General features: G+C 39.9%; 1 protein-coding gene and 1 long non-coding RNA gene across 13 annotated transcripts in view; one reads left to right on the top strand and one right to left on the bottom strand.

The window, feature by feature from the left end:
* The window catches only part of st18 (ST18 C2H2C-type zinc finger transcription factor), a 74,964-nt gene extending 56,123 nt beyond the window's left edge, over window positions 1-18,841 (top strand). For 6 of the 12 annotated variants that reach the window (XM_052088399.1, XM_052088392.1, XM_052088389.1 and 3 more), the window contains 12 exons: window positions 1,194-1,399; window positions 3,643-3,717; window positions 4,218-4,457; window positions 5,525-5,634; window positions 8,126-8,188; window positions 9,865-9,933; window positions 10,136-10,198; window positions 11,402-11,482; window positions 14,322-14,546; window positions 14,621-14,709; window positions 16,379-16,482; window positions 16,576-18,841. In XM_052088399.1, coding sequence (XP_051944359.1) covers window positions 1,194-1,399; window positions 3,643-3,717; window positions 4,218-4,457; window positions 5,525-5,634; window positions 8,126-8,188; window positions 9,865-9,933; window positions 10,136-10,198; window positions 11,402-11,482; window positions 14,322-14,546; window positions 14,621-14,709; window positions 16,379-16,482; window positions 16,576-16,968 — 1,718 coding nt within the window. In that variant the 3' untranslated portion in view covers window positions 16,969-18,841. Of the gene's footprint in view, window positions 1-1,193; window positions 1,400-3,642; window positions 3,718-4,217; window positions 4,458-5,524; window positions 5,635-8,125; window positions 8,189-9,864; window positions 9,934-10,135; window positions 10,199-11,401; window positions 11,483-14,321; window positions 14,547-14,620; window positions 14,710-16,378; window positions 16,483-16,572 lie in introns of all 12 variants that reach the window. The other 6 variants (XM_052088393.1, XM_052088400.1, XM_052088395.1 and 3 more) reach the window with 5 other exon arrangements.
* Window positions 2,158-3,313, bottom strand: LOC127616813 (uncharacterized). The gene is made up of 2 exons (XR_007967200.1): window positions 2,694-3,313; window positions 2,158-2,200 (listed from the first exon to the last, which is right to left on the bottom strand). It is a non-coding gene; the product is annotated as an uncharacterized LOC127616813 (long non-coding RNA).
* Window positions 18,842-19,235: the final 394 nt, after the last annotated feature.

Below are 19,235 nucleotides of genomic sequence, written 5' to 3' on the forward strand. Positions count from 1 at the left end.
CAAATGTGCCACACTTCATTGGATGTGCCTGCACAACACGAATACGACTCAATACACGAGCTGAATCCACCAGTCTGTATTCAGAATCGCGAGCACGCTCATGTTTGCTATTCTTTTTTGGTTTTGTCTTTTTAAAAGGCGCATTCGTTGTAACAGTCTTGTCGTATTATCAAGCTCTTATAAAATAAACAGTACAGCATTTTTGGAGGATTATTAGGTTAGCCCCCAACCACACAAAAAATGACCACTGAATCCGCAGTTCAGCTAATAGTTTTCATGAGTGACCGAGCATTTTGTGTTTTCCAATAATACTTAACTATATTCATAACTTACTATGAACATGTGACTAAAAAGCAAAGCATGGAGAGTCTCAGTCGACATACTAATTCAATCAATTAATGGGCTGAACGATCACTGTCAACAGCCTCTAAAAATAAACCCACACTCTCCGTTAGTTCTTGCCTGGTGTAAAGTGAATGTCGTAATGGTGTCACTTTGCATGAAAAGTTTGAATTTATGAGAAACAAATTGCAATGAGGTACAATGTTGTATTTTTAAGAGGAAAAATTTGTAACTGGATGAGAATAAAGTCCTAAAAGTAAAAAGCGTCACAATATTATTATTATGAGGAGATAAAGTTACGATTATGATTAATTTACAAGGATAAACTCATGAACATGAGAAATGAATCCACGTTTTTAGCATTACTGAACAGATTGCAAAATTGCAAGTAAAAAAAGCGGTAACTCAGCGACAACAAAGTCCAAGAAAATGCTCTTTCGCTGTACGATGCTGAAGTTACATGATTGCTTGAATGGCTTTGTAACTTTCATGAGAATATCGTAGCACATGCATGACGAAAAAAGGGCGTCATTCAAAATTGTCGTTTGAAATATTTCAAGAAATGAGTCGCCATATTTCATGAATAAAGTCGGGCATATAACAAAACTGGCGCACACCACAACCACATTCAAGAAGATATTGTTCAACCAATGTCTGCATGGAACACCACAATATGGTAAATGGTTGGAAGTTCTCGTTAATAACGCCACATGGGCCCTTTTTGATGGTTTGTCATCCAGCATCTTATTACTACATTTGTTTGGAACACCTGCTGTCCCCCGCGACTGAATTATTTACCGTCCATTCTCGCCATTTATTCCTTTATTTATTCCTTTATTTATTTATTTAAGCACCTCAGCAGTATCATCCTGGTTTCCTGGCGGCTCCAGGCGGCCGCTTGCCGACCTCCGGCAGGCACAGCCCACCACCTAGTCACTTTAAGCAAGAAGACGGCGGCCCCCCAAGCGCCGCCACAGCTGCCATCCTCAACCTCTCCACTCGCTACCGGGAGAGCGGCGAGACGGCGGCCATGCGGCCCCTGGCAACCGCAACAAAGGTAATCAAATCAGACCACTTGGAAAGGAGGCGTTTAATGTGCTCATTCGAAAGCAATGCTGATTTGTGCATAAAACGGCAAGACATCAAGAGAAAGATGTTGGCAAAGAGTAAGAGAGAGAGGGGGGCAGGGGGCTCAGGTGACAAAAAAATCAATCAAAAATGCATTGGAAAAAAAGGCTTGATAGCACCTCCAGCTTTAATGTACACACATGAAAATTGGTGTCGTCGTATCAAAAGAAAATTAGAGCCACTTATCTTTTCTTTAAAATAAAGCTATTTGGACATCAGCTGGCCTGGTGATGAATAATAGAAGAATTAAATCCCAATAACAGGACATTAAACATGTACGGGACAAATAAATGCGTATTACGGCATTTTAGTCAAAGTTGTACGATATATGTTATTTCATGAAAAAAAATAACATCAAGAGATCAAAGTCATAATCTTACCATGAGAAAGTCATGATATCACCAAATAAAAATCATACGAATATGACAATAAGGTCATACTATTAGAAGATTAAATGCATGACATTAAAAGAAAAAAAGGCAGGATGGAAAAGAATTGAGTCCATAGGTTACGTGCAAAAACAATTAAAATTATGACATTAAAGTTTACATGAAGACAAAAGTTGTAAAATTGCAAGGGGTAGAATTAAGCAAGTCATGATTCTGCTGGGGGGTCATCATTTTATAGGAAAAAAATTGGTCATTTTAAATTGGTCCAGAGTAGGGGAAGAATGCCACAAGTTTGGGGATATCATGAGAAGTCAGAATGTCATGAGAATAAGGTTGATATCCTGTAGAAAAAAACAACAACATAATTTAGGAGATGAAAGTCAAAATATAATGCCAAGAAAAAGTCTGACTCCGACAGGGAATAACATTGCAATTAATGAAAAAAAGGGGGAAAAAATCACAACAAAGTTAAAACTGTACTTCATATTCCTCGAAGAAAAAAATGCTACTCTTAAAAAAAGGTCTCATTTTATGACGATAAATTCATAATATTACATCAAAATGTCCAAAATTTAAGTCAGACACGTACGAAAAAAGCCATCATGTTTCTTTCCAATCATAAGGTTGTACTTTTATGTGAAAAATCCTAATTTTAGGGGAACAATATTTTTCTAATATTCACAGGATAACGTCGCAATTTGTAGCAAATGCTGTAATCCAATCCAACGATAAAAAGACATTAGCTACTCCTCTTTCCTACTAAGTGCGATTCCAATGATGTACAATGGCATTTAAATGGAGTCGTTCGCTCTGTGATGTGTCTCAACCGCATACCGTAGCCTGGCTCTCAGTAGTCGTCGTCGTCGTGGACGACAGGAAACACTTGGAAAAGTTGTCTTTCCACACATGAGAGGCGGTTGCGTAACGTCGCCGCCACCTTCCATACTGAAGGATATGTTGATGATTCGAGGTTGTTGTTGCACACCTTTCCGACACGTCCTCGTTTCCCTGGCCCGCTACCGAGCTGCTGCCCCCCCCTACCCCCCACCTCACCAGCACCCCGCTGCCCCCTCTACCAATGTCGATGAATAAAACAGTGTGAGCGAGTTGATCATCTGCTCCCGTTTTGCAGCTAAGTCGTCTTGTCTGCGGGCGCAGCAAATAAAGAACAGCTTTCCTGTCTGGAAGGCTTGGCGAAGAGGAGCAGCCATATTTAGAAGGCTACAGTATAGGCGACAACATATCTGCATATGTACGTTACGCCGCGAGAAAATGGCGCCGGTACGGTTTGAAGTGCTTTTCAAAAACGATTAATCATACAAATGGTCACGTCATATCATCAAGATGTGATTGAAATGTTCATTTTTACAAGAAAAAGAACTACTCTAGACTTTCTAGAGTGATTTTTTTACAAGCATGACGGTGTAATATCGTGAAGGGAGTGCGGGGAGCGGGGGGGGGGGGGGTCAAGTTAAAAAATATATATATTTTTGGTCACTTGACAAAAGAAGCATTTTCGTTGTAAAATCAAATTTAGGGTAATTTGACGGTATAGATATTTGATTTTGAGGTGAATGAAGACACGTTTACACGAGAATAAAGTCAAAGCCAAAAAAAAATAACTTGTAACTTTATGAAAGGAGTGTTTTCATTTTATGACAAAAAGTTGTAATTTACAAAAAAAGTGCCAATTAAGTTTCAGTTTAAAGTGAAAACAAAGTGGCTGTATTATGGCCATGACCGTATTTATTTTATTTTTTTTCTGCCCTAAACTTCTTGTCAGGATGCTGGCCACCTCTGTTCGAATCTGAGACATCCTTCATTCAACCGATCACTTAATTCGTCCTCTGAAATTAAGGTATTGATCAATCTAATCAGTATATGGCAGTATCCTCAACCTGTGTTAAAATGAGGACTGTAAAGTTATTCTCTTATGACCATGACTTTTTTTGTCACTTGATATGACAATTTGGCACCGGAATTTGACATTCCTTTTGGTATCGTGAAGTTCAGAGAAAAAAATTGGCTCTCTCAAATTGATTCCTTTTCCTGGGAACAGAATTTTATCTGCTTGTGTTTCGCTGCAAACATGGAAAACAACAATACATCTGTCAGTGGGGGGAAAACTTATGTCACATTCAGGCTTTTTCATTTGAGCTTAAATAATGACGACCTACAATCCGACGCAATACACACACATGCATGCAAAACCCCCTTCTGATGTGTCCTAGAAAAAACACTGACACAGATGTCAATGTATAAACACACACACACGCACACACGCACAAACAGTGATTATTGTTATTATTGTGAGTTTGCTGTGTTTGGCTCATTCTCATGACGTATTTCTTCCTGCAGGACATGCATATAGAGGTGGATGAAAACGGCACCTTAGACCTGAGCATGAAGAAAAGTAAGGAAAGCGCCCATTCCAAAGCGCCTTCGGACGACCAAGTGCTCCCGGAGCAGGCGGCGGCCAAAGGATGTGGCGGCGTGCTGATAAGCCCCGCCTTCTACCGTCAGCTGTGCGACAGGGACAGCTGGGACAGCCCCGTTCCCGTAGACTTTGGTCAAGCTCACGTCTTACATGAGAATGAGGTAAATTCATACCAACCAAAGTCTGTGATGCAAGTTCACTCCTAATGGACGCTTCCTGAGCTGCACCTGCAAAATGTAATGAGATGCCATGTTTACAAGTCGTACCTTTCAATCCAAAGTGATTTAAAAAAATAGATCATTATGACTATATTCCTGTAAAACTATCAGTCTGTCTTCAGAAAATGTACTGTAATTATTTTTAACTGTAAAGTAGTTGGTGGCTCGGTCATTGACTGGTCAGTGCGTCGGCCTCACAGTACAGGGGTGCAAGGTCCGGAGTTGTCATGTTCTCCCCGTGCCTGCTTCAGTTTTCTCCGGGTTCTCCGGTTTCCTCCCACATTCCACGGCAGGTTAATGGAACACTCTAAATTGTGTGAGCGCGGATGATTGTTCGTCTATGTGTGCCCTGCGACTGGGTGCCAACCAGTTCAGGGTGTCCCCCCACCTCCTGACCAAAGACAGTTGGGATAGACTCACCCGCGACCGTTGTGAGGATAAAGCGGATTGGAAAAGTGATGATGGATGGAAAATCTCGACCAGACTCTGAGTGGCCCCTTGATTAATTAAAATTAAAAGTTTTCTCTTTTCCTAAAAAGAAACAAAAAAAGAGAGGGACAATGTCCAATGTTTTTGTCCATTCCATTGTTGAAACAAAAACATTATAAATGAACTTCCATACTCATTGGCCTCAATGTTTCTTAATCTGGGCTTTAAGGCTTTTGTTTTCTTTTAATTTCACTCATTTGTTGGTGATATCAAGCGCATGTGACCTGCTTTCTTTCTATACAACATCTGGTGACTCCTGTCTAGAGGGAAGGCGGAGTGGGGGGTGGATCCATACGTCATGATAAATATCATGTGGGTTAAGTGTGACTTTAAATGGATGTATGGTTTGCTCGTGTGCAAGTATCCAAGCGCGTAATCTCTTTGCCTTGCACTCTATCCCAGCGGTTTGTCTTTAAAGAGTATTATAGTGCAAAGGGGGAGGGGGTGGCGGCTTTGATTAATTAGTGACTTTCAGGTCATCGCCCAATGACACCGATATCTTGTTGTCTTCTGTGTGAAAGCAGGAGGAGTTTGATCAAGTCAGCATGGAGGAGCAGCACTACCAAGGCGAGGCGGGCATGATGAAGGCCAAGATGCTCCTACAGAGAGAGTCCAAGAAAGAGCTTCTGAGGTACGCCCTTGGCGTCGGCAAACAACTTTACTCAACAGAGCCCCCATGCCTAACGTGAGCTTATCTGACAGATGGCGGCTGGGAATAAATAGGTGACTTCCCAAGGCTCCTAGCACAGAAGATAGATAGACTCATTTAATACTGCGCCGGGCAAAAGTTTGAGGCCACCGTGATCTTATGTTTGAAAAAACTATATATTTTTTCCAGGCACTCACAATGGCTGCAGTCTGATGACAGTCGGTGAATTAAGAGCAGTAGACACACAGTCTTTAGACAAAAATTGGACAAGTGCAAAACTTGAGTGATGATCTGGAACTTCAAATAAATCAAACTAAAGTTATGTTATGAATATATATTTTTTAATTCTCCTCACATGACAAAGTTCTTCTCAAACTCTTCACTAAACTAAACTCAATTCAACTAACATTGAATCTTTCGGCTGTAAAACCTTAAACATAATTACAAAATGTCATCTTTTGTTCCTTTTTGAATAATTACAACTGCTGTTTGTAATGTTCTTTTTTTTAATGGAAAATCTTTGATTTTGTCATTATGACATTACTTTCAAAAAATATCTTAGAAAATTCTTATGACAACTTGATTTTCTTTGCAATTTTACTGCTAAAAATTATGGCGACAGCAAGCCGCCCCCACCACCTCCCACTCCCGAAAGATTACCGCTGAATTCTGGTAACTGTAACTTTAGGTACTAAAAATGCAAATATGGAATTTTATATTTAATATAGTAAAATCAGAAATTAAAATGATATGATTTTAAATATATTAATATTAATGATTTATTCTTGTAAAATGTATATTTATTGTACTCTTATCACAGATTATATTGGTCAATTTACACGATTTTTCTTGTAATACAACTTTTTTCTTCCGACGTTAAATTTTCTTGGAATTATGTCATCTTTCCATCAAACTTGTGTTTTATTCTGTTATTTGGACTAATAGGGGAAGTAAAGTCAACTTTTATTGTTGTTGTTGAGAATATAGGAGTGTTTACACGGCAACTTTCACTCCGGTGGAGCACCAAGGCTGCCCCCCAAGAGCATTCACATGTACAAAGTTATACCGGTGTAGCCCCTGAGAACAGCTTAAACCGGAGCAAATTTAACCCTGCTCAGGAGGTGGTTTAAAAATTTACCCCGGAGTAAATGCTAGTTTGCGAGGCAGCACCGATACAAAATGGGATGTGTGAATGCTACAGTGGTAGACTTGCTACGCGTGAGAAGAGTTGATTACATACGTTGCTCTCGTGCTCTGTTGTACTTCCGTCATCTTTCCTTTCTCTCTTCCCTCATCCTTTTACGGTGTCTGATAGACCACAGCGTTGATTTGTCTGGAGAAGTAATAACTATGGTTTTTCGAGATGTCACAAACAAGGCGGGGAAAAGGAATTACACATTACGAATGCGCATGTTTTATTTCCGTATTATTATATTTCGTATTGCACGGCCGCAGAAACTGCCGTGTGAACGCAAGTGGGGCCGCACCGGGGTTAATGCGCTTCTCCTTAATCAGCAGCTTTTTACATGTGAACGCTACACAAAATTTACACCGGTGTAAGATATATCGCAACAAAATACGTCGGTGCAGCATCGATGCAAATGTGTGCCGTGTGAACACCCCTTATGTCCTACGCAAATTCAGCACCAAATCCACCTGTATTTGTCTGTCTGAAGGGGCAGCCTTGGCGGCACTGTGATGTAATTTTTAGGGCTAAGCAAGTGGCAAAATGGCCGCCCCCTAAGATGGCTAAAAATAGCTGGATTTTACTGCTTAACTCATATCCCACAAACATTATTAATCAGAATGCTGTGTTTCGACAAGTGGGGCTGCGTAGGACATATTCTTATCAAGAAAATATTCAACTTGATTTCTCTAATTTCTAAAATGTCATTCTTTTCTTATTCCAACTTGATTTGTGTACAAATGTGACATCATTCTTGACAAATTACAACTCTTTAGTTATGGCCTTCCAACTTTATTGTTGTAAAGTTGCCCAAAAAATTTTTCTCTTCAAACTGCATCTTACACTTGATATGACAATTTGACTCCAGCAAAACGTAGAGTAAAATCCGGCATGAGGCAAATAGCGGGCGAGTGTGGGCCTTGTGGGCCTCACGTCACGTTGTAACTGGTATGTCCGCAGGTTCATATGGCCTGAGAGGAAATGTGTCACTTTGGGAAGTGAGTTTTTTTTTTCTTTGCACCTCTGCTAGTTGGACTGCATGCTCTGCAGAGCCGTGACCAGCGTCAGTAGGACCCTATAGTTCTGGACCCTCACTGACACTAGCCGACGCCATTAAACAAACATGAGGAATTTCTTACTAAATGTACTAACCCCCACGCCACTCCACCAGCCTGCTCCCTCTTCCTCCTCCTCCTCTTCCTCCCCGTTAATGCCCATGGGAAGCGTCTCCCAATCGGCGGGAAGTCATCCTAATCTGTGTATGAAATGTTGTGTGCCCTCCCGCAGCTGTCCGACCCCGGGCTGTGACGGCAGCGGCCACGTGACGGGGAATTATGCATCGCATCGGAGGTAGCGTAATTAATCACTCACTCATTAGCATCGTCTGCCACCTAGCACGAGACACCAGGCGGCTGCACTTTCAAAAGCGTGCGACCCAAAAAAAAAAAAGGCTAAAACACTTTTTTCGAGTAATATTATCATTTTATTCTATTAAAATGACAACCGTATTCTCTTAAAACAATGTAAACTCATTTGAGTATCCCTGAATGTCTCTCGAATTTATTATTTTTTTGATAATAGTAATTATAGTTTTTAAAAGTCGTTTTTTATAATTAAAAAACTAATGATAGTTTTTTGTAATAGTCTGACCTTATCTCATTTTATGAAATTAAAACTATGGCTTTACCTATGAAAAATTCTACTTTATTGTTGTAGTATTACAACTAAAATATCTTTAACTGGTGACTTTGTTCTTCAACTTCTAATGCTTTTTTTCTGGGCATGATGACTTTTTTATAGTCATCATGTAATCATACTAAAAAAACGATTACCGGTATTTCAACTGTATTCTCGTATTAGAACTTTATTAGTCTCAAATCAGACATTTTTGATCATAGCATTAAATATTTTACCTAATGTCACACGTACATTATTAGAAAATTTACTTTAATTTTAATATTTTGACTTAAGTCGAATAAAGCGACAGCTATTTTAACCACCAAAAATTTCACTTGTTTGTCTATTTTTTTCCTTTTTCCTGATAAAGTTTTGAAGAATTGCTCATACCATAACTAATTGTTATAAAATTACAACATAAAACTTTCTTCATTTTTTTCTTTTTTTTTTTGTGATCATTGGACTTTGTGAAGTTCATTTGCGACTCAATCCCAAATGGAAAAAGATGACTTTTGCCCTTGCGGTCCTCACAAAATATTGACTTGGTACTAAAAAAAGAACAACATTAAATTAAAAGGCCTTTCTTTTGATTACTTCAATTTGGTAACTATTTTGTTCAGTAACATTTGAATAACGTGACTGTATTTGCCTTTTTTTGCTCTTTCTTTCCTCATAAAATTTTTACTCTTCCAAAATCAACGTGGCTCTTGTAAACTCGCAATTGGGCTCTAATACCTGAAAGGCATGACTTTTCTTGTGATTTGACTTATCGTTGGGTAAACTACCACTATGTTGGTAAATAACGTTTCACTATAGCTGGACTTTGTCTATTTTTTTTCTTCTTTTTTTTTCTTTATTTTTCTTTTCAATTTTTACTCAAATAGGAAACTTTGTTGCTGTAAAACTGCAACGCATGGCATTATCTTAAAATTGTGGCTTTTCTTGCTATATGACTTTAAGCAAAACTACAACAAATTTCCTAAAAAAAGGTTTGACTAACATGCCTTTGTCCACCGTTCCCCGACCCCCTGACCCCCCCTACAAATTTGGACTTTTCTTGAGGTAGGATGACTTTTAGTCAAGTAAAACTTATCATTGGTGTTGCTTTATTTGAAAAAAAAGAACATCCAGGCAGATGAAAACAACTACAGCTGACTGTGGGCAACCTTACCGCAGGGATTGAAAAAAAACCCCAAACAAACACAACCCCCCCCCCCCAAAAAAATATGAACGCTTTGTGAATATTTGCAAACAAATAAAAGCATGTACGTGTGTTTAAGATGCTTTAATGCAGCGGCGTGATCAAAGAGTTCACTGAGATGACTGTTAGCTCTTTATCCTCACTGCAGCGTGTCGGGATGTCCCCTGGCTGACAAGACACTCAAGTCGCTGATGGCAGCCAACTCTCAGGAACTAAAGTACGTATTTAAAACACGGCCATTGTTGTTCTTGTTGTTGTTGTTGGGGGATTTGACACCTCAGAACAAGCTGATTCTGCTCCGCCCCTTGCTTCTCGAGGATGCATATTTCTGCGCACTTAAGGGATGAGTTTCTTTGGCATTTGCAGCGGTGGCGCTGGCTATTTGCATGATGAGCATGATGTGTGTCTCGGCTGTGCAGGTGCCCGACACCTGGTTGTGATGGATCGGGACACGTGACGGGGAACTACGCGTCGCACCGAAGGTAGCCATGGCTGAGGGGCGGCGGGAACACGAATAGCAACCGCCCGAACACATTTGTCAGATGCGTGACTTTGCAGCAGACGGTGAAAGTCTCACTCTGTGTAGTAAACACGCTGTACTTTTTCCATTAATGGTCTTGGGGTTTTTAAAATTTGATTTATTCGGTGGAGATTTCTTATGATCTTATTTCTAAAATGATTAAATAAATCAAAACTACAATGGCATGGCACAGAAACTCAACAACTTGACTGAGCAATCAAGTATAGGTTAGCCTTGTTGACTAACACTGGCCAACAAAACGGAGCGCAGCTCTGCTTACCATTTGGCTTAGACACGGGTTGCAACAACAACAGAGGCGACACACATGTGAGTGATGTGGGCGTTGCTCCATGGTAATGTTGCAGGAACTGGAGTCCAGCTGTTGCTTGAAAGGGGCTTTGAAACTTTGCTCAGCCTCGCTGATCATGTTATGGCCCAAGAAGTTAACATGGGAGTGATTATAATGTAAATTTGTACGAATACATGGACAAAAAAGTTAAATACAAAGAGAAAAGTGCAGTATTTCCGCACTATAAGGCTCACCTAAAAGCAATCAATTTTCTCAAAAGCCGACAGTGTTCCTTATAATCCGATGCGCCTTATATATGGACAAATATTCTGATATCTTGGATGTAGTATTTTAAATTTTATGAAAATCCAGTTGCAGAGGTTGTGAAAATGCAATATAAATAAAGCTGTATTGTATTGTATTGTATTCTAGTGCTGCGATTGGCTGGCAACCGGTTCAGGGTGTCCCCTGCCTACTGCCCGAAGACGGCTGGGATAGGCTCCAGCAACCCCCGCAACCCTAGTGAGGATTAAGCGGTTTGGAAACTGGATGGATGGATGGATGGATGGATATATTCTAGTGGATGCATAATGCAACCCGAGCCAGTGTTGTAGCTTCTATTCTACGCACCTTGTAATGCGGTGCGCCCTATATATGAAAACAATTTTAAAATAGGCCATTCATTGAAGGTGTGCCTTATACTCCGATGCGCCTTATAGTGCGGAAAATACGGCACTTGTTTAATTTCATAGCTGATGAATGGACAGGCACTCGTCAGATCCGACTGTTTATATACAAGTCATGAAAAAAGGAGCCTCCACTTCCCATATGTCCCCTTGAAATGTTCAAATGTGCTGTGCTGTTCTTCCTTCACAGCCTGTCAGGGTGTCCACGTGCCAGAAAAGGAGGTTTAAAGCTCACCCCGAGCAAGGAGGACAAAGATGAGCAAGAGCTTAAGTAAGACATTTCTCTCTTTAGTCGCTCTTACTTTGCTGGCTGTCACAAAAAAAGCGAGGTAGCAGCCTTCTTATACCTGCAGGCCATCAAGTTGCACAAAAAAAATCTGCAGCTTTTGTACTCACATTAGTGAATTACTTTCCTAGGATTAGTACGCTGTGATGTGTTTTGTGGGATTTGAAAGAGAATATCAGGCTTATCACTCGCTCGCTGGCTCTCTCTCTTTTGCTTTCTCTCACTCCCGCTTTGAGTGCTTTCTTTGTAATTATGTGAAGAAAACGTCGCCAGCGGCCTCATCATCCAAAACAATAATGTAATTGACATGTGAGCCTTTGTGGACGTGTACATCTGGATGCTGAGTTTTGGAGGGGTTTTTTTAATTACTAATGCATCAGCTTATAGGCATTAAACGGGTATGGATCTCATACACATTAAGAGAGGAGGGAGGGGGGTCGGTGCCCAGATGGCACGGCCATTTTGGGTCTACCTGTGGTTGGTCAAACACAAAATGTGGAGCATGATTCCCTTTGCTTTACATTTAGTTTAAAAGTACAACACTCAGCCTCTATTTGGCTGAATTGCTCACAATTTGCCAAACTGTGGCCTGTTGTCAAATTGGCTGCCACAGGAGCTCGTGCTCAAAACTTCCATGTTTGCTTGACCCCCAGCCCTACCCCAAATGTCCGAAATGGCAGGAATTACAGTTTCTTTTCCTTATAATATTAATACCCACAATGACTTTTATTGTGTGAATTATTATGTGGGGCTACATGGTGAGCCAGTGGTTAGCGCGTCGACCTCACAGTGCAGAGGTCGTGGGTTCGATTCCGGCTGCGGCCTCCCTGTGTGGAGTTTGAAATATGGACCAACTTAGAACAAAGAATAGCTTTAGTAACTGGAACAGAAAAGATTTAAAGTGCATTTGAAATTCAAAAATAACATTAAATTTAATTTAATGTTATTTAATAAATATTTTTTGACTGACTAATCACCAACATTATCTCAGGAGCACAATATTAAAAAAAAAAAACTTTAACCAGCAAAACAAAAATACATATATAAAAGAATGTGTGCTTTTTATTTATTTTTTTAAATCAAAGATGATGTCTGGATTAATGGCTACAATGAGCACGTTTTGCAATGCATAGCTTTTCGAAGCGAGGTTTGAAGCAGGACACAGCAACTCTCGGCTCCTGCTCAATGGGACCTGTATTTTAGTTTACTGAAGTAGCAGTCACAAAGCGGCATGATTGTTGGCAATATTCAGCACGTTTTCGCTGAAAAAAACTCAAGCAGCTTATCAGCGTGATTGGGGTGTAATGTCTTTAAGTGACGCCTTAATTTATTTGGCTTCATCCTGTCCGCTACCAAAATCTTTAGACAAAGTAAGCACATCGATCTTCCCTCGTCTGCCACTGCAGGCGCATTCATGAAGCCAAGCTCTACCTACGCCTCATCATATTTCTTCCCTGAGAATGCTCCCTGCGCAAACTCTGCCAATGAGAGTGCCACTGCCTCCTAATGTACTGGAGTTGCAACTGCAAGTTATTTGAGGACAGTAAAAAAAAGAAAATAAAAAAGCATGTTCCCCGAGGTCAAATGCGCCCCCCTGATGAAGCCTCGCGGCTCCCCAGGGGGCACGCCCCACTATTTGAGAAACACTGTGCTAATGCGACTTTCTTCCCCACACATTTACAGCCTTGTGTCCTCAAATCTTTCTCATGAAAATGCTAAAATGATGTGTTTTGTGTGGCTGTTGCACCCCTATCCTGCACTCTGCACCCCACCCATCCTTTTTTATCAATCATAGCACACGGGAGCAGACATTTTGTCCAACTCACTACTGAACTGCACAGTGGCACGTAACAAAACAACAGTAACATATCAAGCCTGTCAAAGCAACTCATGAAATTTTCCGTCAGCGCACTCCCATTAAAGTTCAGCATGGATTAGTTACTTCCACTTAATGCGATTATTTGAGTACATTTCCAGTTTTGGCCACTTCTTTTTTTATTTTATTTTTTTTAATCAGCATTTGGCTGGATTAATCAACTTAATGGTCAACACATCTTCCGGTCCAGTTATTGAAAGAGATTGTACTAATGATCTCAGACCCCGTTTTGCTCATATATACTCTATATATATATACAGGTACCTGTATATATAAAACATGTTCTCTTATCTTATATGCGTATATTGGAATCTTGTCATCGAGAGGCATGCACTGAAAGCATAAAAATGAAAAAAATTGACCCAAAGAAAAAAGAGGGGAAAAAATACATTGTTAACCAAAAGTTCTTTCTTTTTTTCTGGATCTGGACACAAATTCTGTACCACGGTACTCTTTTCAAACTTGCAAAGGGCATGCTCAAAAGAAGGGACTTTCTTTACGTTCCGTAATATTGCAAATGTATTATGTGGAAATAATTTTAGCATGTGAATTTATAACTTTATTCTATCTACAATAGCAATTTTTGTTGTTGCAGTTATTTTCCAGTATGATTTTTATTTTACTTTCCCTTGACAGAATATACAGTTTTTCTGTTGTTGTATTTTTGGTCCAGCCTTGTGTCAAGTTGACTAAAAATCAGATGTTGTGTTCTCATAAAGAAACAAACAAAGGTGGGACGATAAACACCCCGGATTGGTTGCCAGGTAGACCCATGGTTGACTTAGTGTCTTCAATCAACATCATGGACATTTTTTTAAAACGTGGAAAGTTGACTTAGTGTCTTCAATCAACATCATGGACATTTTTTTAAAACGTGGAAAGAAGCTGACCAAATGTTTTATAACTCGGCCCAAAAAATTCCAACATGCATGGTTGTTTTTCCATCAGGTGTCCGGTTTTTGGCTGCGAGGGCCAGGGCCACATATCGGGCAAGTACACGTCTCATCGCAGCGCCAGCAGTTGTCCGCTGGCCGCTAGGAGACAGAAGGAGGCCTCCTCCCTCAACGGACTGCCCTTTGCCTGGAAGAGCAACAAGCAGGAGTTGCCTCACTGCCCTCTGCCCGGCTGCAATGGCCTCGGTCACGCCAACAATGTGTTTGCCACGCACAGAAGGTGAGCCTCATCTTCACGTAACAATACCATGTGCATCAGCTTCATGCTAAATTGCCCTGTCTTGAATCGAAAAGCTTGTCAGGATGTCCGCTGAATGCGCAAAGTATCAAGAAAAAGCACTCGGAAGAGGAGATGATGACCATCAAACTGAAGGCCAGCAGCGGTAGGTTTTTCCTTTTGCATGGAAAAAAAATGGCGGGTGAATTTACTCAATTTCATTTCATCAAGTGGTTGCACAAAATAAAATCCTCTGTATATAGATGCATTTTAAAGTGGATGTATAGACTGCTGGATTCAGTTGATTTCATTTCATGCAACCATTCAAAGAAATAAAATTGAGCAAATGCACTTTCAGTGTAGGAGCACGTTCACAGCTTCTCCTCTCCTATAAAAAAATATTGTCTTTCGTAGGAACCGACCAATTTCTTCATCCCATTTCTACTCCTTTAAAATCTTTAAAAATCGGCCAATTTTTGGCCATTTTCTTTCCTCACACAATAACACATTATACAACACAAAACAAAGATACTGGCATGAAACAATGACTGCAAAATAAAAACGAAGCAATTTGTGCCAATTTTTCTCTCTGTCATAAAATTAAACTAATGCGAAAGGACATCGTATAGTCGACAAGGCAAATTGTTGCACTGTTTTCGACTTTTTGTTTGTTCTATTTTCGTACCCAATGCAAGCCTTCTCAAAGTGTGCCCAAGGGTGGAGTTTTCTTTCTTTTGCTACTTTTGTAGACGAATGCAGTTAGAAATGGGCGTTTGAGCCGTTGTGGGAGTGAACACAGCTGACTTCATTCCGGGCCAATCAGAGAGAGACTCCCCTCATTCCTTTTAAATTGAGCGCACTAGTTGTGGCGTGGTCACTCTGGTGCTTTTACATATTCATATCTACAATTATTCAGAGGCTTCGATATGACATTTCTAAATAAATATGATAACCTCCACCACACATATCCAGGGAGCAGAAAATCTGTTTGCCTGTGCGTCAAGCAAGTCCGGCAAAATCGTGTTACTCCACGTGCGCCATAACTTTAGTTATGTGTTTAGTCGACTTTCTGTCACTCAATCGACAGGGGCGTCGGGAGCATGTCATCAAAAACGGAATGCCCATTGAGGCGCTGCATGGTCTGCCAAATTCCCAAACACAGGAAACTAGACTTGCCCCAGCACAAAAACGAAAACGCAGCAGATTTTACACCAAGCGCATATGCACCTCTCTACGAAAATACACCCTGTAACGTCTTTTAATATAACTTCACTCTTGATTTTATTTTGATGTAATTTTATAAACTATACTATATTCACAGAAAATTAGATCCCAAATAAAAAAAATTACAATCAACAAAGAAACACATATAGCGTATCCAAGCTCCATTTAACATTAATTCACTTCATTCTTGTACTAGTGCAACTCTCTTATTATGTCAACTTTGCTTTTATATTTCAAAGGAATTCTATTAAAAAGACAACTCTTTGTAATATTACAATGTTATTGTTTTTTTTTTTGCTCATGTCTTGTAAAATGAAGACTTTATTATGAAAAATAAGACCTCGCAACTCCACTCAGACCGACAACAAACACACCTACACTCTGGCTGTTTCTCCTCATGAATTAACTTGAGTCTGGTCCACATAAAATAATAATTTTCCAGCACCGTTATAAAACCAGCCAACTTTGTACATCGGTATTATTGCTGACTACAAATTAAGATATGATTAAATATTGTAATTGAAATTGGGTAGATGCAATCATCATGGCAGGAAAACTACTGTTTAGTTTTTTTTAAGATGTATTCACTAAGAAAAATGTGCAACTTGTAGGCATTGAAAGCAAAGAGGACGGTCAATATTTGGAGCAGGATATTGAGCAACTGAATGAATCCAACATGCAAATGGAGGCGGACATGAAGCAGCTGCAGACGCAGGTAAGCATCAACTCCTTTGTGGAGAAAGGAAAAGCGGACGTCTTTTGAACTGGACGGCTCTGCCGCTGTCGTCGTTTTTCTACCCGAAAGCAGATCTCTTCGATGGAGTGCAACCTGAAGAGCATCGAAGAGGAGAACAAGATGATGGAGCAGCACAACGACGGCCTCCTCAAGGAGTTGGCTCGCCTCAGCCAAGCGCTCATCAGCAGCCTCACTGACATCCAGCTGCCTCAAATGGTACCGCGCGCGCGCGCGCACACACACACACACACACACACACACACACACACGCCTGAGCCAGGACATTGCATTTCAATAGCAAGCCGTGTTTTTTGCCGTGCGCAGGGGCCCATCAGCGAGCACAACTTCGAAGCCTACGTGAACACGCTGACGGACATGTACAACAAGTCGCAGCGCGAGTATTCGCCCGAGTGCAAGGCTCTGCTGGATAACATCAAGAAGGCCATCAAAGGTATCCACGTTTGAGCTTCGCCGACCGGGCGCACATGCGACACGTCAATGTCAAAGGCCGCTTTGAGAGACGGCCACGTTTGTACTGCTTTTCACTTTGGTTCCTTTGATCCTGCTGAGATTTCCACTTCTCTTGCACTTCGTTTTCTTTTGATGACAGTTATTTATGATGATGATTCTTATTATCCATCATTATCGATATCCTATTTGTCCATCGCTGTATTTATTATTATGAGCATTATTATCATTTGACTCATGTGTATTTATTTCTAGAGATGTAAATGATTGAGAATCCCCTCCCCCCCTCCAAAAAAAAAACAACATTCCAATTTTGTGGCGCACGTGCATTACAGTTAGCTCTTCATTAAAAAAAAAGTACTAGTACACCAAAAGTGAACCTATTTTTATTGGAACGTGAATGTATGCTAGATGATGTGACAACACTGCAATGCCACTGTACTGTACCTTTTCCTTTTTTTTTGTCTTTATATCAATTTAAACGGCAAAAATGCATAAGAAAAATCCACTTTTTCCATTACAATCAAATATAATTATTCTAAAACTGCCTTCTGTGCACACACACGCACACACACACACACACACACACACATGCAAACACACACACACACACACACGCACACACACACACACGCACACATGCACACACACACACACACACACACACAGGTGAGGTGTGCATGTCGTACGTGCCTAAATGTATATGGATCAGTTTTAAAATATTTTAAAAGGAAAAAAAAAAGACTACAAGTACTATGTTTTGTTTGTGCTAGGGCAGTATTACGTGAATGGTGTTTCATTTATTCACAGTACAATTATTTTCGTAAGCGGAGGACCGGCGTTCCTGATGACTGTTTCTATAGCTCAGTAGCTGATTGCAATTATTTCTGATGTGATCCTTTTGCAAGCATTGTGAGGTCAGAGCAAACACAAATGGATTCCTGATTCACATTTTTACAAGTGCTTCAAAAAGCCTTAACACTCCTTCCTTAAGACACTTGCTATATTCTTGTATCGCTTGGGACAGATTTGAAGTGTAGCTACTTTAAAAAAGAAAAAATAAAGTTTTACTTTCATCAAATTATCCCAAATCCCCCCAAAAAGGTAGAAAAATCAAATAACATGTTGATAAATCAATTCTTTGCAATTTTGCAATTGACTTTACTTTGAAACAGGTGTGTGGGCCATGCTAATACCACAAATGTTCTGACACTGTACATCATAAGATTTATACATTTTGCATTATTTTCCACAAATGTACTTTGGCCCCGGGAGGAGATTTTTAAAAACTGAAAAGGTTTACCAGCCGTGCTTTAAATTTTTTTGCTCTCACTTTTGATCCCCCAAAAACAACAAAGCACATTTCTGTCAACATGTAGCCAAGCTTACTATTTTCATGAAAAAAAACAAGAGCCAAATTATCACAGCACCACTCCTATTTTATCCAAATAATGTTTTAAAAATAATCCTAAAAAGTTTGATTCCTCAAATGTAATCCTTTATTTCTATTTTCTTATATTTAATTCCTACCACATGCATTGTTTGCTCAGGAAGCTCTGTGAATAATATTTATTTATCCCCCCCTTCCCAGCCCCCCACATTTCTTCCTGTTAGTATTTGATGTTTTGTAATGTGAAATGCTTCTTTTTCGTGGAACGATTATTATTAGTATGATATGAGATTGTATTGTTTTTTTTGTTTTTTGTTTTCCTTTTTTTTATTGGACAGGATGACGTAATGATTGAAATTTTCCGTTGAAGTGTGTTTGTACATTCAAACTTACTTTCACGATTTCATAAATTACACACACAAAAAGATATGCGCTGTGTTGTACAGTTTGTGTATGGTAGAAATAAACTTTTCAAACATTTTTTTTGTGTGTCTTTACTTTCTGACTTCAGGTTGAAAATTTTCAGTCCTACATCGACCACAGGCGATGAAGGGGCATCAAATTATAGGAAGGGGTATAAAGTTTGAAAAATCGTCCATCCAACAACCTCATATTCCCCCATACGTTGGGCAAGTGTGCTTCACCTCAAGGGTGAAACGTCTTCAACAAACTGGATTCCATTTACCACAAAATTCTACTTTTGCTTGTTACCTTGTGTTTTAGCACCCCTCGGTGGTCAAAAAGGAAGCATTACAAATACAAGTGGGCCATTGCCGGAAAAGCGGACGGGCTGCACAACTACATCATGTACAAGAATTATAGGCAAGGAAGCTTTATTTGTGGAGCAAAACAAAATTTAAAGACACAACTATTA

Source organism: Hippocampus zosterae, chromosome 15, assembly GCF_025434085.1.
Source record: "Hippocampus zosterae strain Florida chromosome 15, ASM2543408v3, whole genome shotgun sequence".
NCBI lineage: Eukaryota > Metazoa > Chordata > Actinopteri > Syngnathiformes > Syngnathidae > Hippocampus > Hippocampus zosterae.